At 40.1% G+C, this 16,318-nt stretch overlaps 1 protein-coding gene across 2 annotated transcripts; it reads right to left on the bottom strand.

The window, feature by feature from the left end:
• Positions 1-760: 760 nt before the first annotated feature.
• Positions 761-12,618, bottom strand: poc1bl (POC1 centriolar protein homolog B (Chlamydomonas), like). 2 transcript variants are annotated; one of them, XM_027029981.3, is made up of 11 exons: positions 12,113-12,599; positions 9,714-10,145; positions 8,004-8,173; positions 7,180-7,369; positions 6,291-6,476; positions 5,754-5,871; positions 5,076-5,252; positions 4,145-4,276; positions 3,884-3,994; positions 2,734-2,886; positions 761-2,649 (listed from the first exon to the last, which is right to left on the bottom strand). In XM_027029981.3, the coding sequence occupies exons 2-11, from the start codon at positions 10,109-10,111 to the stop codon at positions 2,521-2,523; spliced, it is 1,764 nt and encodes a 587-aa protein (XP_026885782.1). In that variant the 5' UTR covers positions 10,112-10,145; positions 12,113-12,599; the 3' UTR covers positions 761-2,520. The 2 variants fall into 2 exon arrangements, with proteins under 2 accessions (XP_026885782.1, XP_081557864.1); XM_081701738.1 differs by lacking the exon at positions 5,754-5,871 and having other exon boundaries at positions 4,145-4,232; positions 12,113-12,618.
• Positions 12,619-16,318: the final 3,700 nt, after the last annotated feature.

Raw genomic sequence — 16,318 nt, 5'->3', positions numbered from 1 at the left:
GAGTTGTTCTTTGAAATCCCATTCAAAGACGTGAATATGATTTGGATCTCAATTAAAATATGGGCTGATGTGCAACAAAATGTATGTTTAACCAAATTTAAGTCCTCAATAATTTATTAATCTAACAAAGACTAAATGGTAACTTGAGTGCCTCATGCTTTGATTGAGGCTCTTATTGTACAAGTGACAAAGGGTGCTGTAATATTCGATGGTACACTGATTGCATTATTGTATAGTATCTTAAAAGCATGCAAACATGCACCCCCGCATATCTACACAACAAATTGTAAAATAAATGTTTGTGGTCACATAATACAGTCTAATGCTCACAATCTCATAGGTTGATAGAAAATAAAGCCAGGTACCACACAGGCAACATTCATTCTACAGATAAATAAGTTTTGATTCTGATTAATTTTGTATACCTAATGCCTGTGTCACACCAAAAAAGTAGATCCTTGTCTGGAAAGATGATGATTACGTTATCTTACAAGGGAAACACACCCAAAAAGTAAATCTCCACCACCAGATGGCACTTCAGCAGAAAAAGGCACAACACAGAATATGGGTTTATGATTCCTAAATTTAAAATGTCATCCTTTTTGACTCAAATAGAACAATGACAAACTTGAAAAATAAGTCACATACAACAGAAGACAAATACCATTTGATGCACTTAATCAATCATTTAAACACCAATTTGTATAGTCCTATTATAGTTCCTTTGTATCATGGTTCATCTATGGCCAGACACTGGAAATTCATCTTTAGAAAGCATTGGAGTTTATTAAACATAAAAATGCCAAATATTTATGAATTCCAAAGAACATTTATTGACACCACAGTTGGTTTTGTGATGACCATGGAATGCTGATGCAGACCAGGGGAGAAACTGGTCCTGGGCTCCACCTCCTATTTGTCGTTGGAAAATCTGATGAGGTTTTCTGAAACTACTTTATTTATAGCACACTGATCTACAGTATGTTATTTCAACATGTGAAAGACAGAGAAGCCAAAATGGTATTCCAAACTGTTAAAATGTTCTCCTTTGGCTAACACTTGAGGAATGTTATACATGACTAGAGGGGAAAAAAAAAAATATTTAATGCAGAAAGTAGCCAAATCAAGTAACAAAGGCTTTCACACAACACACATATTCCATTTGAACTACACAGAAATTCAAATGCATGTATTTAAGCCCATTTTCAGGTCTTCTCTTAACACTATTAAGTGACATTTTCTTTGGCCACTGCATTTTAAACTTCATTAATAAGAGGTTTTAGATTTGACCTGGATCAGATCAGCTCTACTCTAAGGCCAGTAAAATGATGCAGTAAACCAGAAGCTGTAGTAAACCTGATATATTCACAAGGACAAAAGGTCCTTCTCTTTAACTTCTATATGGAGTTTTCACCAGAGTGAGCAAGTGAAAAAGGGCTCACCTCTGGGGTGGTAGGAAAGAATCTGCTGAAGAAGTGGTTATTAAAGGCACAGCAGTTCTCACAGTTTGATACTATTTGAAGGACATCAACATGTAGTTTCTATGGGCAGCCTTAAAATGAAACATAACTGGTAGGAAACATTATCTAGTCAACTTTAGTAGTTTTTTTTTTTAACATAAATCACATAAAGGAGACACAACGTAATGGTACAGAACATTTTTGTGGTGCTTAGCCAAAATATACCCATCTTAAAAATAAAAACAATCTTCCAGGTCTTTGATCAAACATCTACAGCCACAAATGTCAACACTTTTTTTTCTTTTCTTTTTTTTAAAAGAACCATTTGTAATAAGGGTAAAAAAGTATATCAATCCAAAAAGGTTTTTACCACTCCCTGAAAGAATCACTTTTAATACAATCCTTTATAAACAGGATAACCCAATAGTTTCACCAACTAGTGGCAACCCACAAAGCTGCTGAAGTATTAATTAATAAAAACTGCAGTGCAATCATATAAACACAAATCCTGTTCCAATACACCATATCTTCCCATGTTGCTGCAAAAAACAAACAAACAAAAAAAAAAAAGATTCTGGAGAAGTCTTTCACTATTATCAATAATGTACATCACATACAAAGCAGAGAGACATAAATCACAGGAAATGGAACTCCAAATCGAACATCTTTTGTTTGTAAGGGCACAGTTTACAGCCTGGTTTGGCCATCATGTATTTTTTTCCAATCCACAATTTCAGTGGAAACAGTGTACAGTTTTATACAATTTCTGCCATTGAGTAATAGCTGTCGAATCAACCATTGTTTTCAGTTTCTGCACCTAGTTTTGGTCCTTCTCAATAACTCTCCTTTAAGGTAGTCTGGAAAGTGTAAAGAGAAAAAAAGAGAGAAAAGGTACAAAAATAAAGTGAAACTTTAAGAATGAATGAACCAAACCTGTTAACGAATTTAGGACAACTTCAGTGTTTTAGAGGCCTTCACTAAGTCTTTTTTTCTCTGCCCTTTGACTAAAGAGCCATCTTCATTTTAATTGCACTTGGATTAGAGTCACATGGAATTGAAGTCATTCAAAATTCCATCGCTGATGTTTGTCTTCTGTAGAACATCTCATCATCTTCACATCAGTGTTCCCTTGTGATGTGCGGTAGGATGTTATACATGTGTCTGTGTGAGGGTGATATATACTTCCATCCTGAAAAGAAAGAACAATCACGTCTGTTTAGGCAAGGGAAACGAGGAGCCAGAGTGACTCTAATTAGGTTTAGGGGACACTCACATCTCTGAACTCCCAGACAATGCTGGAGGGAACTGGCTCTTCATCTCGAGGACAATGCTTCATCCCTATGTAGTTTTGGCCCTCTGGAACCTCAGCACATAGCTCAGTCACGGAGTTAAAACGGATCTCCTTGTTGGACGTGTACTCAAAATACTAAGAGAAATGGACAAACAGAGGAAGAAACATTCCTTAGAAATTCCTAATGGTCTTGTCCAAAAATGTAATGTAACATTTCATTAATGTCACACAATGTCTGGATATCAATGCTGCCGACACTGGAGATGAAGTTCGTCGTTACTAAAAATCTGCAGGCAAGTATTCTGCCCTTCATAAACATCACATGCAGAACTCCATTATGATAAAGGTTAATAGTAAGACGTGGCTCTGAAGGCCACTCTGTCACAGGTGCCACATTCAAATGCAAACGCACGTGCTACTCTGCCACATCAGAATAAGCCCAACCCTCTAGAACACATGGCACACATTAAGCCCTCAACCAGAAGCACCAAATCAGAAGTGCTCTGACTTATATGACTGCGTGAGCTGGTCTGAACCAGCAGAGGGCATGCCACTTCACTGATGAAGCAGTAATAAATCACCAAAGGCCCATCCCTCTCTCCATGTCTCATCCACACAGAGATAACGTTAAAGGAGGGCTCCTGTCAAGCACTAAGCTATTTACACAGTCAGCACTGACCATTCTGCTCAGGGACCCTAACAAGTCTTTTAAGCAGAGGCCGGTCTTTGTGGAGAGATGGCTAAGGGGCTTCTGGAAAAATTGATTTACACAAGCTGTTTCTGCAGAGACACCTTATACACAGCATCAATGAATAATCAGTGATATCAGTTTTGATATATACACTCTTCCACACGCCACACCCCGTTAAATATATATCCATACAGACAAGTCAGTAAAAGAAACACAGTGCTTCATCATGAAATCCTGTTTCAAGATGAATAAAGCCTGCTTTGTGTTATGGTACATGAAACAAACCAAGTTTTGGCCAAAGTAGCACGAGCAAACTGAAATGTATCTCATGTCCGTTCTCAAGTGATGTGAGAGTTCTGATGTTCACAGAAAACCTCTTCCCTCTTTCTAAGAATTGGCTGGTAGGCAGATAACCGGGAAGGGACACGGATGTTTAATTACCTGATTACCACCCTGTCCATGGCAGCCGAACAGGGACAGGTGAGCACCTGTGGGATTGTGATCTGGGGCGTTGTAGTCCAGACACTCAGAGGGGATCCCATGACTATGCACCTGTCCCACACACCAAGGCAGAGAAGAATGACCAAAATAAGGGCAGATAGAAGAACATAAACAAAAGTATAATCTAGCATGTCAAAGATATTCACCTCAGCATGTCAAAGATATTCATCAGTCATACCCAGATGCTTTAGACACACTTACAGCTCCATGCCAACCAGGTCTGTCCTCAGGCACGTGGAGGTCAGGGTAGATGTTCTTCAGGTACCAGTCAAAGCTCCTGCACTTGAGCCTGTCCCGTAAGAGAAACCTCTCTGAGATGTCTCCGTATGTTTCCTACGAGGCAGCATACACCTACTCTTACATAAAGCACGGAAGCAAGAGAGGCCAGCATTCATTCATTTTACTTAAATTTACTAAAAACAAGTAACAAAGCAGGAAATGAATTTTCTTTGAAACTGATGATGTTATGGTTTTCTATTAAAACCTTTAATATCCTAACTCTGCATTTCCCATTCCAGTCCCCTAGGAGCTCCAGACAGACTTGCAGTTATATCCTGGATCCCTCTGCAACTATACCAAGTGTGCTCAGGTGTGCTGGGGGCTGGAATAGAGCAAATATTTGGGCCACATGTGGGGCCCCAGTGACCAACACCACACCGTGACACCAATGCATATTAAACATAGCCTACTGTTATAGACCAAGACAACCCTGCCTCGAGTATCCACACCCAAAACAATCACAATGTAAAGTTGGGGTGTTTACATTGCAGGAGGATGTAACTGAAGAACCTAGCTTCCATATCCAGATTCAAGCAGGGCCAAAATGACCTCTCTGTTAGCATCATGACAGTCTAATCGGGAAGTTCAATCCTGCCAATCATCTGTCATCATGTTTTTCTGCCTGCTCACAAGGGAATAATGTATTGCTTGATCAAAGTTTCCTATCTTTAATAATGCAGCCATGTTAATGGAGTGATATAGGCTCAGGCATGCACACTTGCATGCAGATTTTATGTTAGTCAACATAACAAAGGCCAGGGAGACTGAACACATGCTTGGCCTACTTTCGTCAGCACTTTTTAAGCACAGGCAAAAACACAAAAAATAAGATGGCAAACGACCAGAACTGTACCTTCCGAGCAGGAGGGTTGCGGTTGTAGAAGTGATGCTTGTAGGAGTCCATCCAGACCTCTGCAGCTCGGACTGTATTCTGCAGGAAGTTTGGCCTGGCGTATGGGGCCTTCTTAGGGAAGACGTGACCCACGTGAGAACATGGGTGAATCTCCAGGGAGCCACCACACTGCCAAACCTGCAAAACAAATTACAGATAAATGAGTTTGTGTTTTTAATCAATACATCACTATTTTCACAAAAGTCAATGACACAGAATTTCAAGTGCAAGCATGAGTTTAGAAAGTCTACATCATTAACTTTCAGTAACTGAGATTCTATTTTTCTGACAGTTACTTTGAGAAACCTTAAAGGAGAGACAGTAACTACATTTGTATGTTGGTATAATAAAATGAACCTTTTCTAACATTTTGTTTGTAACCCAATGTCCATCAATTATACATGGAGATTTCCTTAAGTCCCCTAAAGATAGTGTACTGTATTCTGTTTCCACATACATAAAAAATTACTTGGAGGTATGCAATCAATCTTCATTTGTACCCACAGACCAGAAGAAATAAATAAAATCCAATATGTAGGATGCATCTAATTTTGAGCAGCTCTGAGGCCATTATACATCCCACCAGGGAAAACTGCAAAGGTGAAACTAGAAGACAGAGAACTCTGAGAAAAATATTACCCTGAAAGAAAGCTCCAGATTCTCTCCTCCCCAGACCTCCATGCCCATGTCATAAGTGCCAAGATACTCAAAGTAGGCCTTGCTCACAGAAAACAGGCCCCCTGCCATGGTGGGAGATCTGTGAAAGATGGAGGAGTGTAACGTTGGCAGAACATTGGAGATTTCCATCAGCACATCCTGGCCAACTCTGTAGCAGGTAAGGGCTACTTAGTTTGCTCTCACTGACTCTTGGCAGCTTGTAGTGTTTCAGGAGCTGAGTATGAATCTATTTGCGAGCAGCAAGAGTTTGCACCACCAAGGTCTACGAGCATGGATTATTAATATTCACTTTTCATTCATCCTTTGAAGCCTGTGTTTACTGCATTCACTAAGAGGGATGGTAACATAATGACTGTGCATTTCAAACACATCTGCCAAGCGCCAAAGACAGAGACCCTTGCCTGCCCTCTATCGGCTTAGGTTTTCAGAACTGCTCCTTCGATTGCCAAGAAAAGTGGAAAGTGGAGCTGCTCTCGGAGAGGCTGATCAAACACCAACCTAATGGGGTCAGTGCGGGATTTCCGTCTCTTGCGATCCACTTCAGGCACCAAGTGCCACTGGAAAGTGAGCCGCCAATCAAAGCCACCAACCATGGGCTCATCAGTCTGCATGTAAAACTCGAACGTGTTCCAGTCAATGGTGTCAATCACTGGGCATATGATAGTACTCTCATTCTGTGAGATCCTGCAAAAAATAAATATGCCAACCAGGACAGAAGATGAACATTACAGAACCAACAGAATCCTGCTTCTTACAGCAGTTGTAAGTCACTTACTTTAAAACGGTGAGACTACACCATCTTTACATCCCAATAGTGATCAACGATTAATTGCTTTGAGGGAAAAAAAAAAAAAAAGTGTGATTGCCCTCGGCCTTGTAATCATAAACTACAAAATCCAGCACATAAAAGGGCAGGCAGAGCATTACACATGCAAGGCTTTGGAGGGAGCGCCTTTGTAGAACTGCTGGGATAAAGGGAGTGGGACTGAAGGAAGGAAGTTGATTCCTTTGGTGGCTATGTTTAGTAGAACTTTGCAAGAACTGTGAATATTTACAGCAGCATTAACTAGCAAAATACTTAAAACAGTCCAAACCAGTTCAAAACATTTCTTTTACATATTTCTCCTAAATTCCTTCACCAGTGATTCAGGATCATAAAAATAAGCACTGGGGGAGCAGTGGGGGAAAAGTGCCCCTGCTGTGTGCTGATTCATTATGGTAGCAGCTGACAGATTCCAACTGCATATGTTCTGTTCTACATGCACATTTTAGCCAATCATGGCTCATTAAAACTAGTGAAAATGATCATGTCAGTTAACCACTGTTCGTTTGTTCTGGCAAACTCCTTAACAGCGCAGAAGTACTCCATGAGACTGTATGAACATACCTCTCTAGGAGGGGCTCTATCCAGCCAGGCACACACTCACAGTGGCAGTCCAGGAAGGTGAGCACATCTCCTGTGGCAAAGGTGGCGCCAATGAGCCGGGCTCGGACCAGGCCCTCTCTCCTATTGGTGCGGATAAGACGCACCCGTTCAAGGTTGCTGATATACTCCTCCAGCCGGGCCTTCAGGTAGCCTGCCATTGCCACAGACACAGAGAATCTGACACTGCATCTCAATCTAGACCTCAAAGTTTTAGTGGTCAGGCCTGCACATTGCTCAAACTCCTGATCCATTAGCTGTTTGTTAACTGTTATTTGGAAGCAAATAGGGTGAAGAAAACATCATCATGAACAGGTGACTGTGTGGTTGCTGTCAATTCTGCTAGTGCTTTCTCCTAAAGGGAACCACAGTACTACTGACCATCTACTTAAATTTAAGTTTAATTTTTACCTACAAGACATCTTAATTTCATGCACTTAAGAACAAGCAATTCCTTTTGAATGATATAGCTATAATTACACACTCCTAGATACATGCTTCAAAGAAGGCAAAAAAATGCCCAGTAATTGCAAAACTGCTTTCTTGTTTTCCAGTAAGAGAAGTGTGTCTTCAGAATGACTCTGAAGGCCACTGGAGAGGAAATGGTTTCTTAAGAGGTCAGTTAAGACTCAATTCACAGCAGCAGTGTAACGTCTGAGAGGAAAACAGGATCCAAATCAAAATGGAGATTAACGTTCAAATAAGCAAGAGGGTGTATGACTAAAGGAGTCTCTCCTTCTCCCTCCCTCCCACACATACATACACATCACATTCACTGTCGGTCTCACCTCTGTCACTGAAGTCATCAACTAGTATGATCTCTTTCATTAAGACAGCAGGCGTGGTCTCCAGCACGCTGTGGATGGTTCTTAGCAGGGTGGACCAGGCCTCATTATAGAAGGCAATGATCACTGAAGTGGTAGGAAGATGACGGATATCGTACTTCTTGCTTTTACATCTGGAAGAAAGCAATAGAAAACAGAAGTGATTAGTCTTTAGGGCATACTTTAACCAAACATAAAATATAAGAGAAACTAGAGCACCTGACCATGAAAAACAGGGCATGTGTTGAAGAGCAAAGGCAAGCTAGCATTAATAAGCATTTAACATACTGTTAGGCATCCTAGCCAAGCCTGCCAAACTGAACACAGGAGACAGATTTCTCTTCTTTTCTATTTCTTTTTATGAGGATTGGATTAAAGAAAGCTTTTGCATTAAAAACTCAGGGTACTGATTGTGAAAGAAACGATAGAGGCAGATAAAGCCCAAAGGCTCTTAGCATGTCACCTACACATGCCAAAGCTGTTTTCACAGGAGTCTGGGGAACAGCCGCAAGTGCGTGAGAGTGCATTGGAAGTGTGCTCAAAGGAGAGAGTCAGCAATACCCTTTATTAAATAGAGAGTGACAGCTTGTGCTTCTTGGGCTGCTACTGGAATCTGTCCAAAGCATTATATGGGCTACAGTGACAGAGGCTCCTCACTTTCAGCAAGTAGCACTGAATATCAACTAACACGGTTTTCTTTGAGGATCACTCATCACAAGAAATGAAAGACACCAAGGACAGAAAACAACCCATAACAGAAGATTAACAGGTGCTATGACTGACTTAGAGACAAGCACAGGCTTGCTGAGGAGCATTTCTGAAAGAGGGTGTAAATATTTCACAGCAGCCAACAAGAATCACAGATGATGCAGAAACACCTCTCAGCACAGATCTTTAAAATAAGGCAACTCAAGCACAGTCTAGACTGTGAAGGAGAAATGCACTTGGTTCCTGTCACACTTCTAGAGAGTAATCAAATAATAAAAGAGCCTCTTCATTAGCATGAGGGGAGACTCATTAGCAAAGAGAGATGCCTCATCACCCACATGAGTGAGTGAATCTTAAAGGTCTGACAGGCCTTCCATGAGTCATGGTCAGAAAGTGAAGACTCGTTTTAGCACACTTGTCTGTGTCTGATTACAGAGAACTTGCTGCAAGAGGGGAGATGGAACGCCACATAACGTAACCACACAGTGACTGAGCTGCTCCCTGGGGGCCTGGCAGAGGGAGTGTACAGAGAGCACACATGTGGAGAATCACTGCAGCATGTTCTGAGAGTGCGATAAACAAGGGCTAAGTTCTCAAATGGCTGTTGAGCTCATGGTAGTCTGGGCAACATGGTTACATGGATTGCTATGGCAACCCATGTCAATGGAATGAACCATTACAATAATTGTACAATGTGGTTAATGTGCAACAAAACGTTTCTTAATTAATCTGAATATTTACCATTCATGCAGAAAGCAGGACTAAAGGACACGGAGGTCATTAATGATACCATGTGGTTTATTATATAACCCACTGCTTTAATTAAACAGCATTGGAAAATGCATTCTTAGAATCACAAGCTAATTCTTAAAACTATTTTCCTTAGGTATACAGTTAGGAAATTGGCCCAGCTCTGTGATGTAGTTTATGAGATATGGCTGGACAGTGGAGGGAAGCTGAACTTACTCATGCATCCTGTTGTCCTGAATGTGCCGATGGAGGGATATCTTGTCGCTGATGAAAATGTTGATGGCATAGCGTTCAATGCTGTCCTGCTCCTGTTTCTTCTCCTCTGAGGTGAGGCTTACCCTGGCAGCTTTCCCCCACTCTCCTGGTAAGTTGTGATCTGCTGGCGGCTTCACGTAAACCGGGCGCAGGAGGCTCTCGTTGTCCTCTTCGGCCTGGGGCAAGAACTGGCGGGCCACAATGCTGCGTACAGCACCATCTCTGGTAGGGGCCATGGAGGAGGTACGGAAGAGAAGGAGGTAGAAGAGCCAGAGGGCACAGAGGAAGGAGCAGGCCTTAATCAGAAGAGCCAGCTTCTTTGACCAGCGCACCCTCATCTCCCCAGACAGCACACCCATCTTGCCAGTCAAACAGGTCTGGTCCTCCCACAAACTAAGACACAGGGTTAAATCTTAATGTCAATAATACACAAGTGCCCTCAGAACAACAAAGAACATGATACACACAGAGCTAAATGCTAAATCTGTGAGCAGATCACAACTTAAATTAGGTGATCAGGCCAGCGCTACGAAGAAAAAAAAAAGATGAATTAAGAATTTACAAACAGTACAAAAAGAACTCAAGGTTGACTCCAGCATAATCAGGTACAGAGGAATTTATGTTTTTTAACTCCCATCTGGAAAAACTTGTTCCTCGGTAGCGCCATTTGTTTCTTGAAGCAGTTTTGCCTACTGAGGTGTCCGAATAAGCAGCCATCCTAGACAGTGATGTAGTGCAACACACCTGGCAGAGTGCCTGGGTCAGAACAGGACCCATCATCATCATCTGATTCCAGCAATGTAATCACATAATTGGACTGTATTAATATCTCAGCAGGCAGAGATTTGGACAAACGGTAGCAGTGACAGGCTAATCCCATCCCTCAATCTCTGTCACTATACTCTTAAATATCTGATAAGTCTACAAATACAGGTTAGGGCTGTGTGACCTAGCCACAGTAAACTACTGTAATATAGTGATATAGGTTTCCTGCAACACTGCGGAGTAACTAACACTAAAGAGAGGAAGAGACGAAAGTTTGGGGGTTTTTTTAAAGAGACTTCTGGAGACGGTGGTCCATGGTTGCATCCACACATTGTCTTCATTTCTCTGTTCAACAAGGTGAATGCTGCCTCTACAAGATTTATGAGGGCTCTCACAGCTGGATTACATGCCACAGGAATTAACGGACATGGCGTAGCAAGCAGGGGATTTACTTACCAAGTGAAAGTGCTCCCCAAAGGGATGGTCATTATCTATCTGTCTATCATTATTTAAGAGAAACCTGCAGCATTAAATGATCTGCCACTGTCAGTACAAATTTCAGACATAATATTAAGGCCTTAAGATATGTCGATAAACTCTCCAATTAATTATGTGATTACACAATGCTGAAAAATGATTGATTTCCAGGCCCAAATGTAACACAGTTCACTCTCAGTATGCTCTGGACAGGTGTTTGGAACTCGACATTTACACACTGGCAGCACTGACAACAAATTTGATAAACCCTCTATACATTATATCTGCTTGACAATGGATTCCACAAACGTCAAGTTAACATGACTTTTATTTTGAATACCTCGGTGCAGAAGCGCTTATAGACATGCATTGGGCATCGGCGAGGCACATAGCTACACTTTTGGCTTGCTAGACTTATTTCGTACTGATGTCAGTATTAAATGTCTTTTTTTTTCCAGAGATGGGTATTTTTTCAGAGGTGATTATTTGTTTATATCCTTAAGTAAAGAATCCGAGTACGAGTGTCTGCCTACCACTAGCAGTGAGCCAAGCGGTACAAATCACAACTTAGCTTTAGCTAACTTAGAGAAGAAAGCGACTTAATATTAGCTGGCTATCTATCTTGCCATGTGGAGAGTTAGTCTGATCCATGTATTTTCATTTGCACAGTTCTTCACTTGTACGATTAATGGAACCAAGTGTCTTTCTACTTGGCTAACTAGCTACAGCATTCAGGTACTACGTTGTCACCTAATCACTCAGTTTAAATGCAGCAGAGAAGGCAAGAAGGACTGTAATCTGACAAAGAAACAAGAATAATTATAGAGTGACGCTGCTTGTCTCTTTCATGGTCATGGAGTGTAAAAAATCATGCTCCACGAAGGACAGAATGTCGAATTCCAACACAACTAGCTAACCTAGCTATGATATCTGGCATCTCGCTAGCTAGCTTTTCCTGTTTAAAGTTTTTGAAAAATGTTTTCATTCTGGAAGACCGCTACCATACAGGTGGAAAGAACACTTTAGTAAAATAGAATACTTTCATTATGGCAGAGTGTCAGCCTAGTCTAAAAAGCGCAATCAGACCGCTTGTTTCATAACATTAAAAACAGTCGTACCTGCTCTCTGCATTCCGTACCCGTCCAGAAGCAGGCAGCTAGAGCAATGTTGAAGAGTTGGTGTAACGACCGCTGGACTGAATGCACAACTGTCAGGCTTTTACTGAGTATGGGCTATGCCAGACAAATACACCAACCCGGAACAAGCAGAATAAACTGCGATAATACTGTGATATTTGTTTATTATAAAACTTTGCATTAGCATTTGCAACGGAAAGTTTGCCAGACTGATCCTTTCATCGCTTCATCTTGACGCATGAAAACCTCCAGTGAACACGACTTGGTTCTATAGGCTCGCTGGGCTCGAAAAAAATGCCACAACGAAAAGACACGAAGAAGATGACGTCTACGTGCAGATTAACAAATGTAAAAAAAAAATAATAATAATAAATTCCAAAACGTATTCTAACACACAAGATCTGTATTGCACTTCTGGTGTGCAGTGCATTTTATATTTTGTGGAACTGTAAAGCAAACAGAAATAGCCCCGCATACATGTCTCGCGAATATATTATCTTAAATACCTATAAATTCCTGAACACAGCAAGAGGTTTCACTAAATCATTAATCCTGCTACTGAAGCAACAGCAGTATGTATTAGTTGTTAAAACTTAAATCTCAACTTTTAAAAATTCATTGTGTTACCTTATTGCACTGAGGTGTGTGCACTTAAATTGACATTTTATGATTATTTCACAAGCTCTAAACAAAATGTTGCTATGTTGCAAAGTTTGATGTTGACTTGCTGGTGTAAATATATTTTTCATAAGACAGAGTCAACCATTTGACTTCAACCTCTCCCTGTGTTAAGGGTGGGACAAACTGGAATAACAAGTCTAAATGTTTCTCATTTCAAAATTTCAAATTATATGATAATAAATCAAAGATCTATTATATGTCCTGTGAAATTACTTTGATATAGCATAATTAAAACCTACTTAGGACATATGAGGTTTGGTTTTTTTTTTTCGGTTTTTGTCATGAAACTGGCCATTCTCTTCTGACAAGTAGTGCACTCCCTCTTTTGTGTAAAACATTTTTCAGTAAACACAACAGCCAAAGCAGGGACTATTATACAGGGGAGGACTTGAATTGCAGGTTGACCAAGAAGGACTGCACAATAGAAGGCTCAGTTGCCTTCACACTGTACTGCCTTGCTCTTTGATTAAAACATGTATGTTTTTTTTTCTCATCTATCACTGTGAACATCAGTAGTATTTGGTCTTGACACCAATATAAGGCCTGAAGCTATGTTGCCAGTGGTTTTATCTACACTGTAGGTGAACATTCAGACTGACATATATATGGATACAGTGCAGGACTGAGAAATACAGACTAGCTGCTTAAACCCTAAATTATTCGTTTTATAGGGTTAAATTTCATGTAGGCCTAAATTAATCAATGACGGTTTCTTCTTATGTTATACAACATGTACTAAGAAACACAAATGCCTCTGTCTAAAAATATATTTTTTTAAAAGCTCAAAATACTCATACATAAGATAGATGTACAATACACTGAAATTTTGGCAAATTGGTGGACTGCACAGTTTTAGAATATTCTATAGTTTAAAATCCTTACCCAATCTGCCATGTATTTGATTTAATTACTTTTCTTCTGCACAAGGGCTTTCTGTTCTACGGTCTCCACCCCGTTTATTGACTTTTGGAGTGACCGTTGTGTCCCTCCTAACATGTCCTGCTAGTCCCGGATACTGTCTGGTATCTGTGGAGCGTGGCAACTGCTTGTCAAACACCTGTGGCACTTGGCACTTCCCCAAAGGCTTGGAGGACTTTGCCTTCCCTTTCTTTTCTTTGCTCCTCCAGGAACCTCTCTGTGATAGATTATCAGCAGAGCCATTGCCAGAGTTCAGTTTCCATGATAACATCCCGAGCAAGACATGCGAGACATGTCCTTATACTGTATGTCTTGCGTTACCGCCATTCTTCAGTGCACAAACTTAATAAGCAGGCGAAGACTTTGTGTTAGTCGTTGCAGTGAGCCCTTGAATGAATACAAATTTGGCCGGCTAGTTTGACAAATAATTTACACTGAATTACAGTTGAGTATTTATTTTTATGTTGTGTTTTGAAAGGCAATACATACATGTAGAACTAAAATAATATCTGAAATTGATTGACATCATTCTTGTCAAGGTTATTATGAAGGATTTCAAGCTTATCATTTTGTTTAGTGTTTTACTGTTTAAACCCATTAAATCTTTGTTTTTAACATTGAAAGAAACAAGTAAAAGTAAAGGTGTATAGTTAGGGTTAATCCCAAGTGTTAAACTGTTAATTTGTTATTAAACTCAAAATGGACAATACTGTACTTGATTGTTTAAACGCAGACAAATCTAGGGATTGAGACTATGCTGTCACCTAGTGGTAATCACTTGGAACATATGTAATTTGGTTCTTGGTGTTCAGTTTAGGGACTTGGCTTCTGTGAAGTGTGCATAAGCATATTGCAATTAATGTCCCTTTATTCATCACAGTTTCAGATCAAATAGAGTGACAGGCTTACAGCAGTTACAAAATTGAGGGGAACAGTCCCAGCAATAATGTTCATAGGCAACAAATATACCTTTGCATCATGAATGCAGTCATAGTTTCAAGAATTACATTGATTTAAAAAAAAGCTTTCAAATCACAGTCAAAGGCACAGAGTCGTAGCTGTACAAAGTCCATTGGAGTTTATAAAATGGATCATTTTCTGTTTACTTGCCCCAGCCATGAAAAAAAATCTCCTTGGTTTTGTTTGCTTGTGTTTTGCTAGAGGTCATAATCCCTTAATTGAAATTGATTTTTGCCCACTCAGTCTCATCTTATATAGAGAATAATAATAATAATAATAGTAGTGATCTGGCAGAGCCATCACTGAACAGGCTTGTTCATTTAACCATGCTTGATCATGCAATTTTGTTGAATCCCATAAATTTGAAAAACACAAGACACCATGCTCTAGACATTGTCTTTGTTAGGTTGGCAGAATAAAGGCCAAATTAATTAATTAAGTTAATGAATGAATTAATTAATGATTAATCCTTTATTTAATATCTCTTCACTTCATGAATATTGTAGTGAACCTTCTCAACCAAGTGGGTCACCAGAGTCATTTTGCCACTTTCCACGGTCACAGGAAGAAGGGCATCATCCAGTGAGTCACATCTTAATACTGCAAGCAGTGTAATAAGAAACCAGCATACTAGCATGTGATCCCTTTCACACTGATTCAAGAGCAGCATGTCGGGTTCTCCAGTAACAATCAGGAGTAAATTTTAGAACGGTGAAGTTGGTCCTGAATCATGTAAAAAAAGAGCAATATTTTTGATTAAATTGACATTTAATCAGAGACCCTTTCATTCCTCACTGGTCTTTTCCCATCACTTACCCCCATGACCTCACCAACCACCCCATGGATCTACACTTAGTGCCTCTGCAATAGGTTGGGCCCTTTCTTTTTGCCTCAAAGGAAGACAAACGAGAGAAGTGTGTGCAGGAGGAGGTGTGTGAGCAATAGCAGTTTGGATGCCTGAGAGCTAGGTTAAGAGTATTCAGAAGTTGCCTGAAGGCAAGCCAGTTAACAGCAGCCAGTTGCACTGAAACAAAAAGGTATGTTGTTCATAGAAGCTGTACAGTACTATTATTTTACATTAGAGTCTATGAGGCATGGCTGAGAGAGCTCTTTTGCAACACCTTATGGTGTGGAGCTTAAGCATCAAAGAAAAGAAGATCCTTTGCCATGAGCATGGTGGCTTTTGTGGTTAAAACAGCTGTTGACATTGAATAAATGTACAGCAGGTGTATGAATTTTAGAATGCTGCATAGTACCAAAGAAACGTATGCTCAATAAACTTTATGGTGGTACATGTTATATTACATAAAACATCTTTAAAGGTTTTTAAAAAAATACACATAAGGTTAAGACAACATGCTTAAGTCATGTTGTTTGTAGAAAAAAAACTCCCAAAATGTAATATATGAAGTAGAAATAAAATAAGAAATAGAAATAAAAATGTTTGAAAAACCTGTGTGTGTGTGTGTGTGTGATAGAGCGAGAGAGAGGGCGACAGGGACAGAGATGATGATAATGGTGATTTTGATGATGATGAGGAGGATGTTAAAGACGATGACGATAAAATACCATTACTAACCCGGAAAGAAATATTGCTCGAATGTCATTTGCACTCTCCTGTTTCTCCCA

This window comes from Electrophorus electricus, chromosome 2, assembly GCF_041902795.1.
Source record: "Electrophorus electricus isolate QZ-2024a chromosome 2, ASM4190279v1, whole genome shotgun sequence".
NCBI lineage: Eukaryota > Metazoa > Chordata > Actinopteri > Gymnotiformes > Gymnotidae > Electrophorus > Electrophorus electricus.
This window is presented reverse-complemented; position numbering and strand designations above follow the sequence as displayed.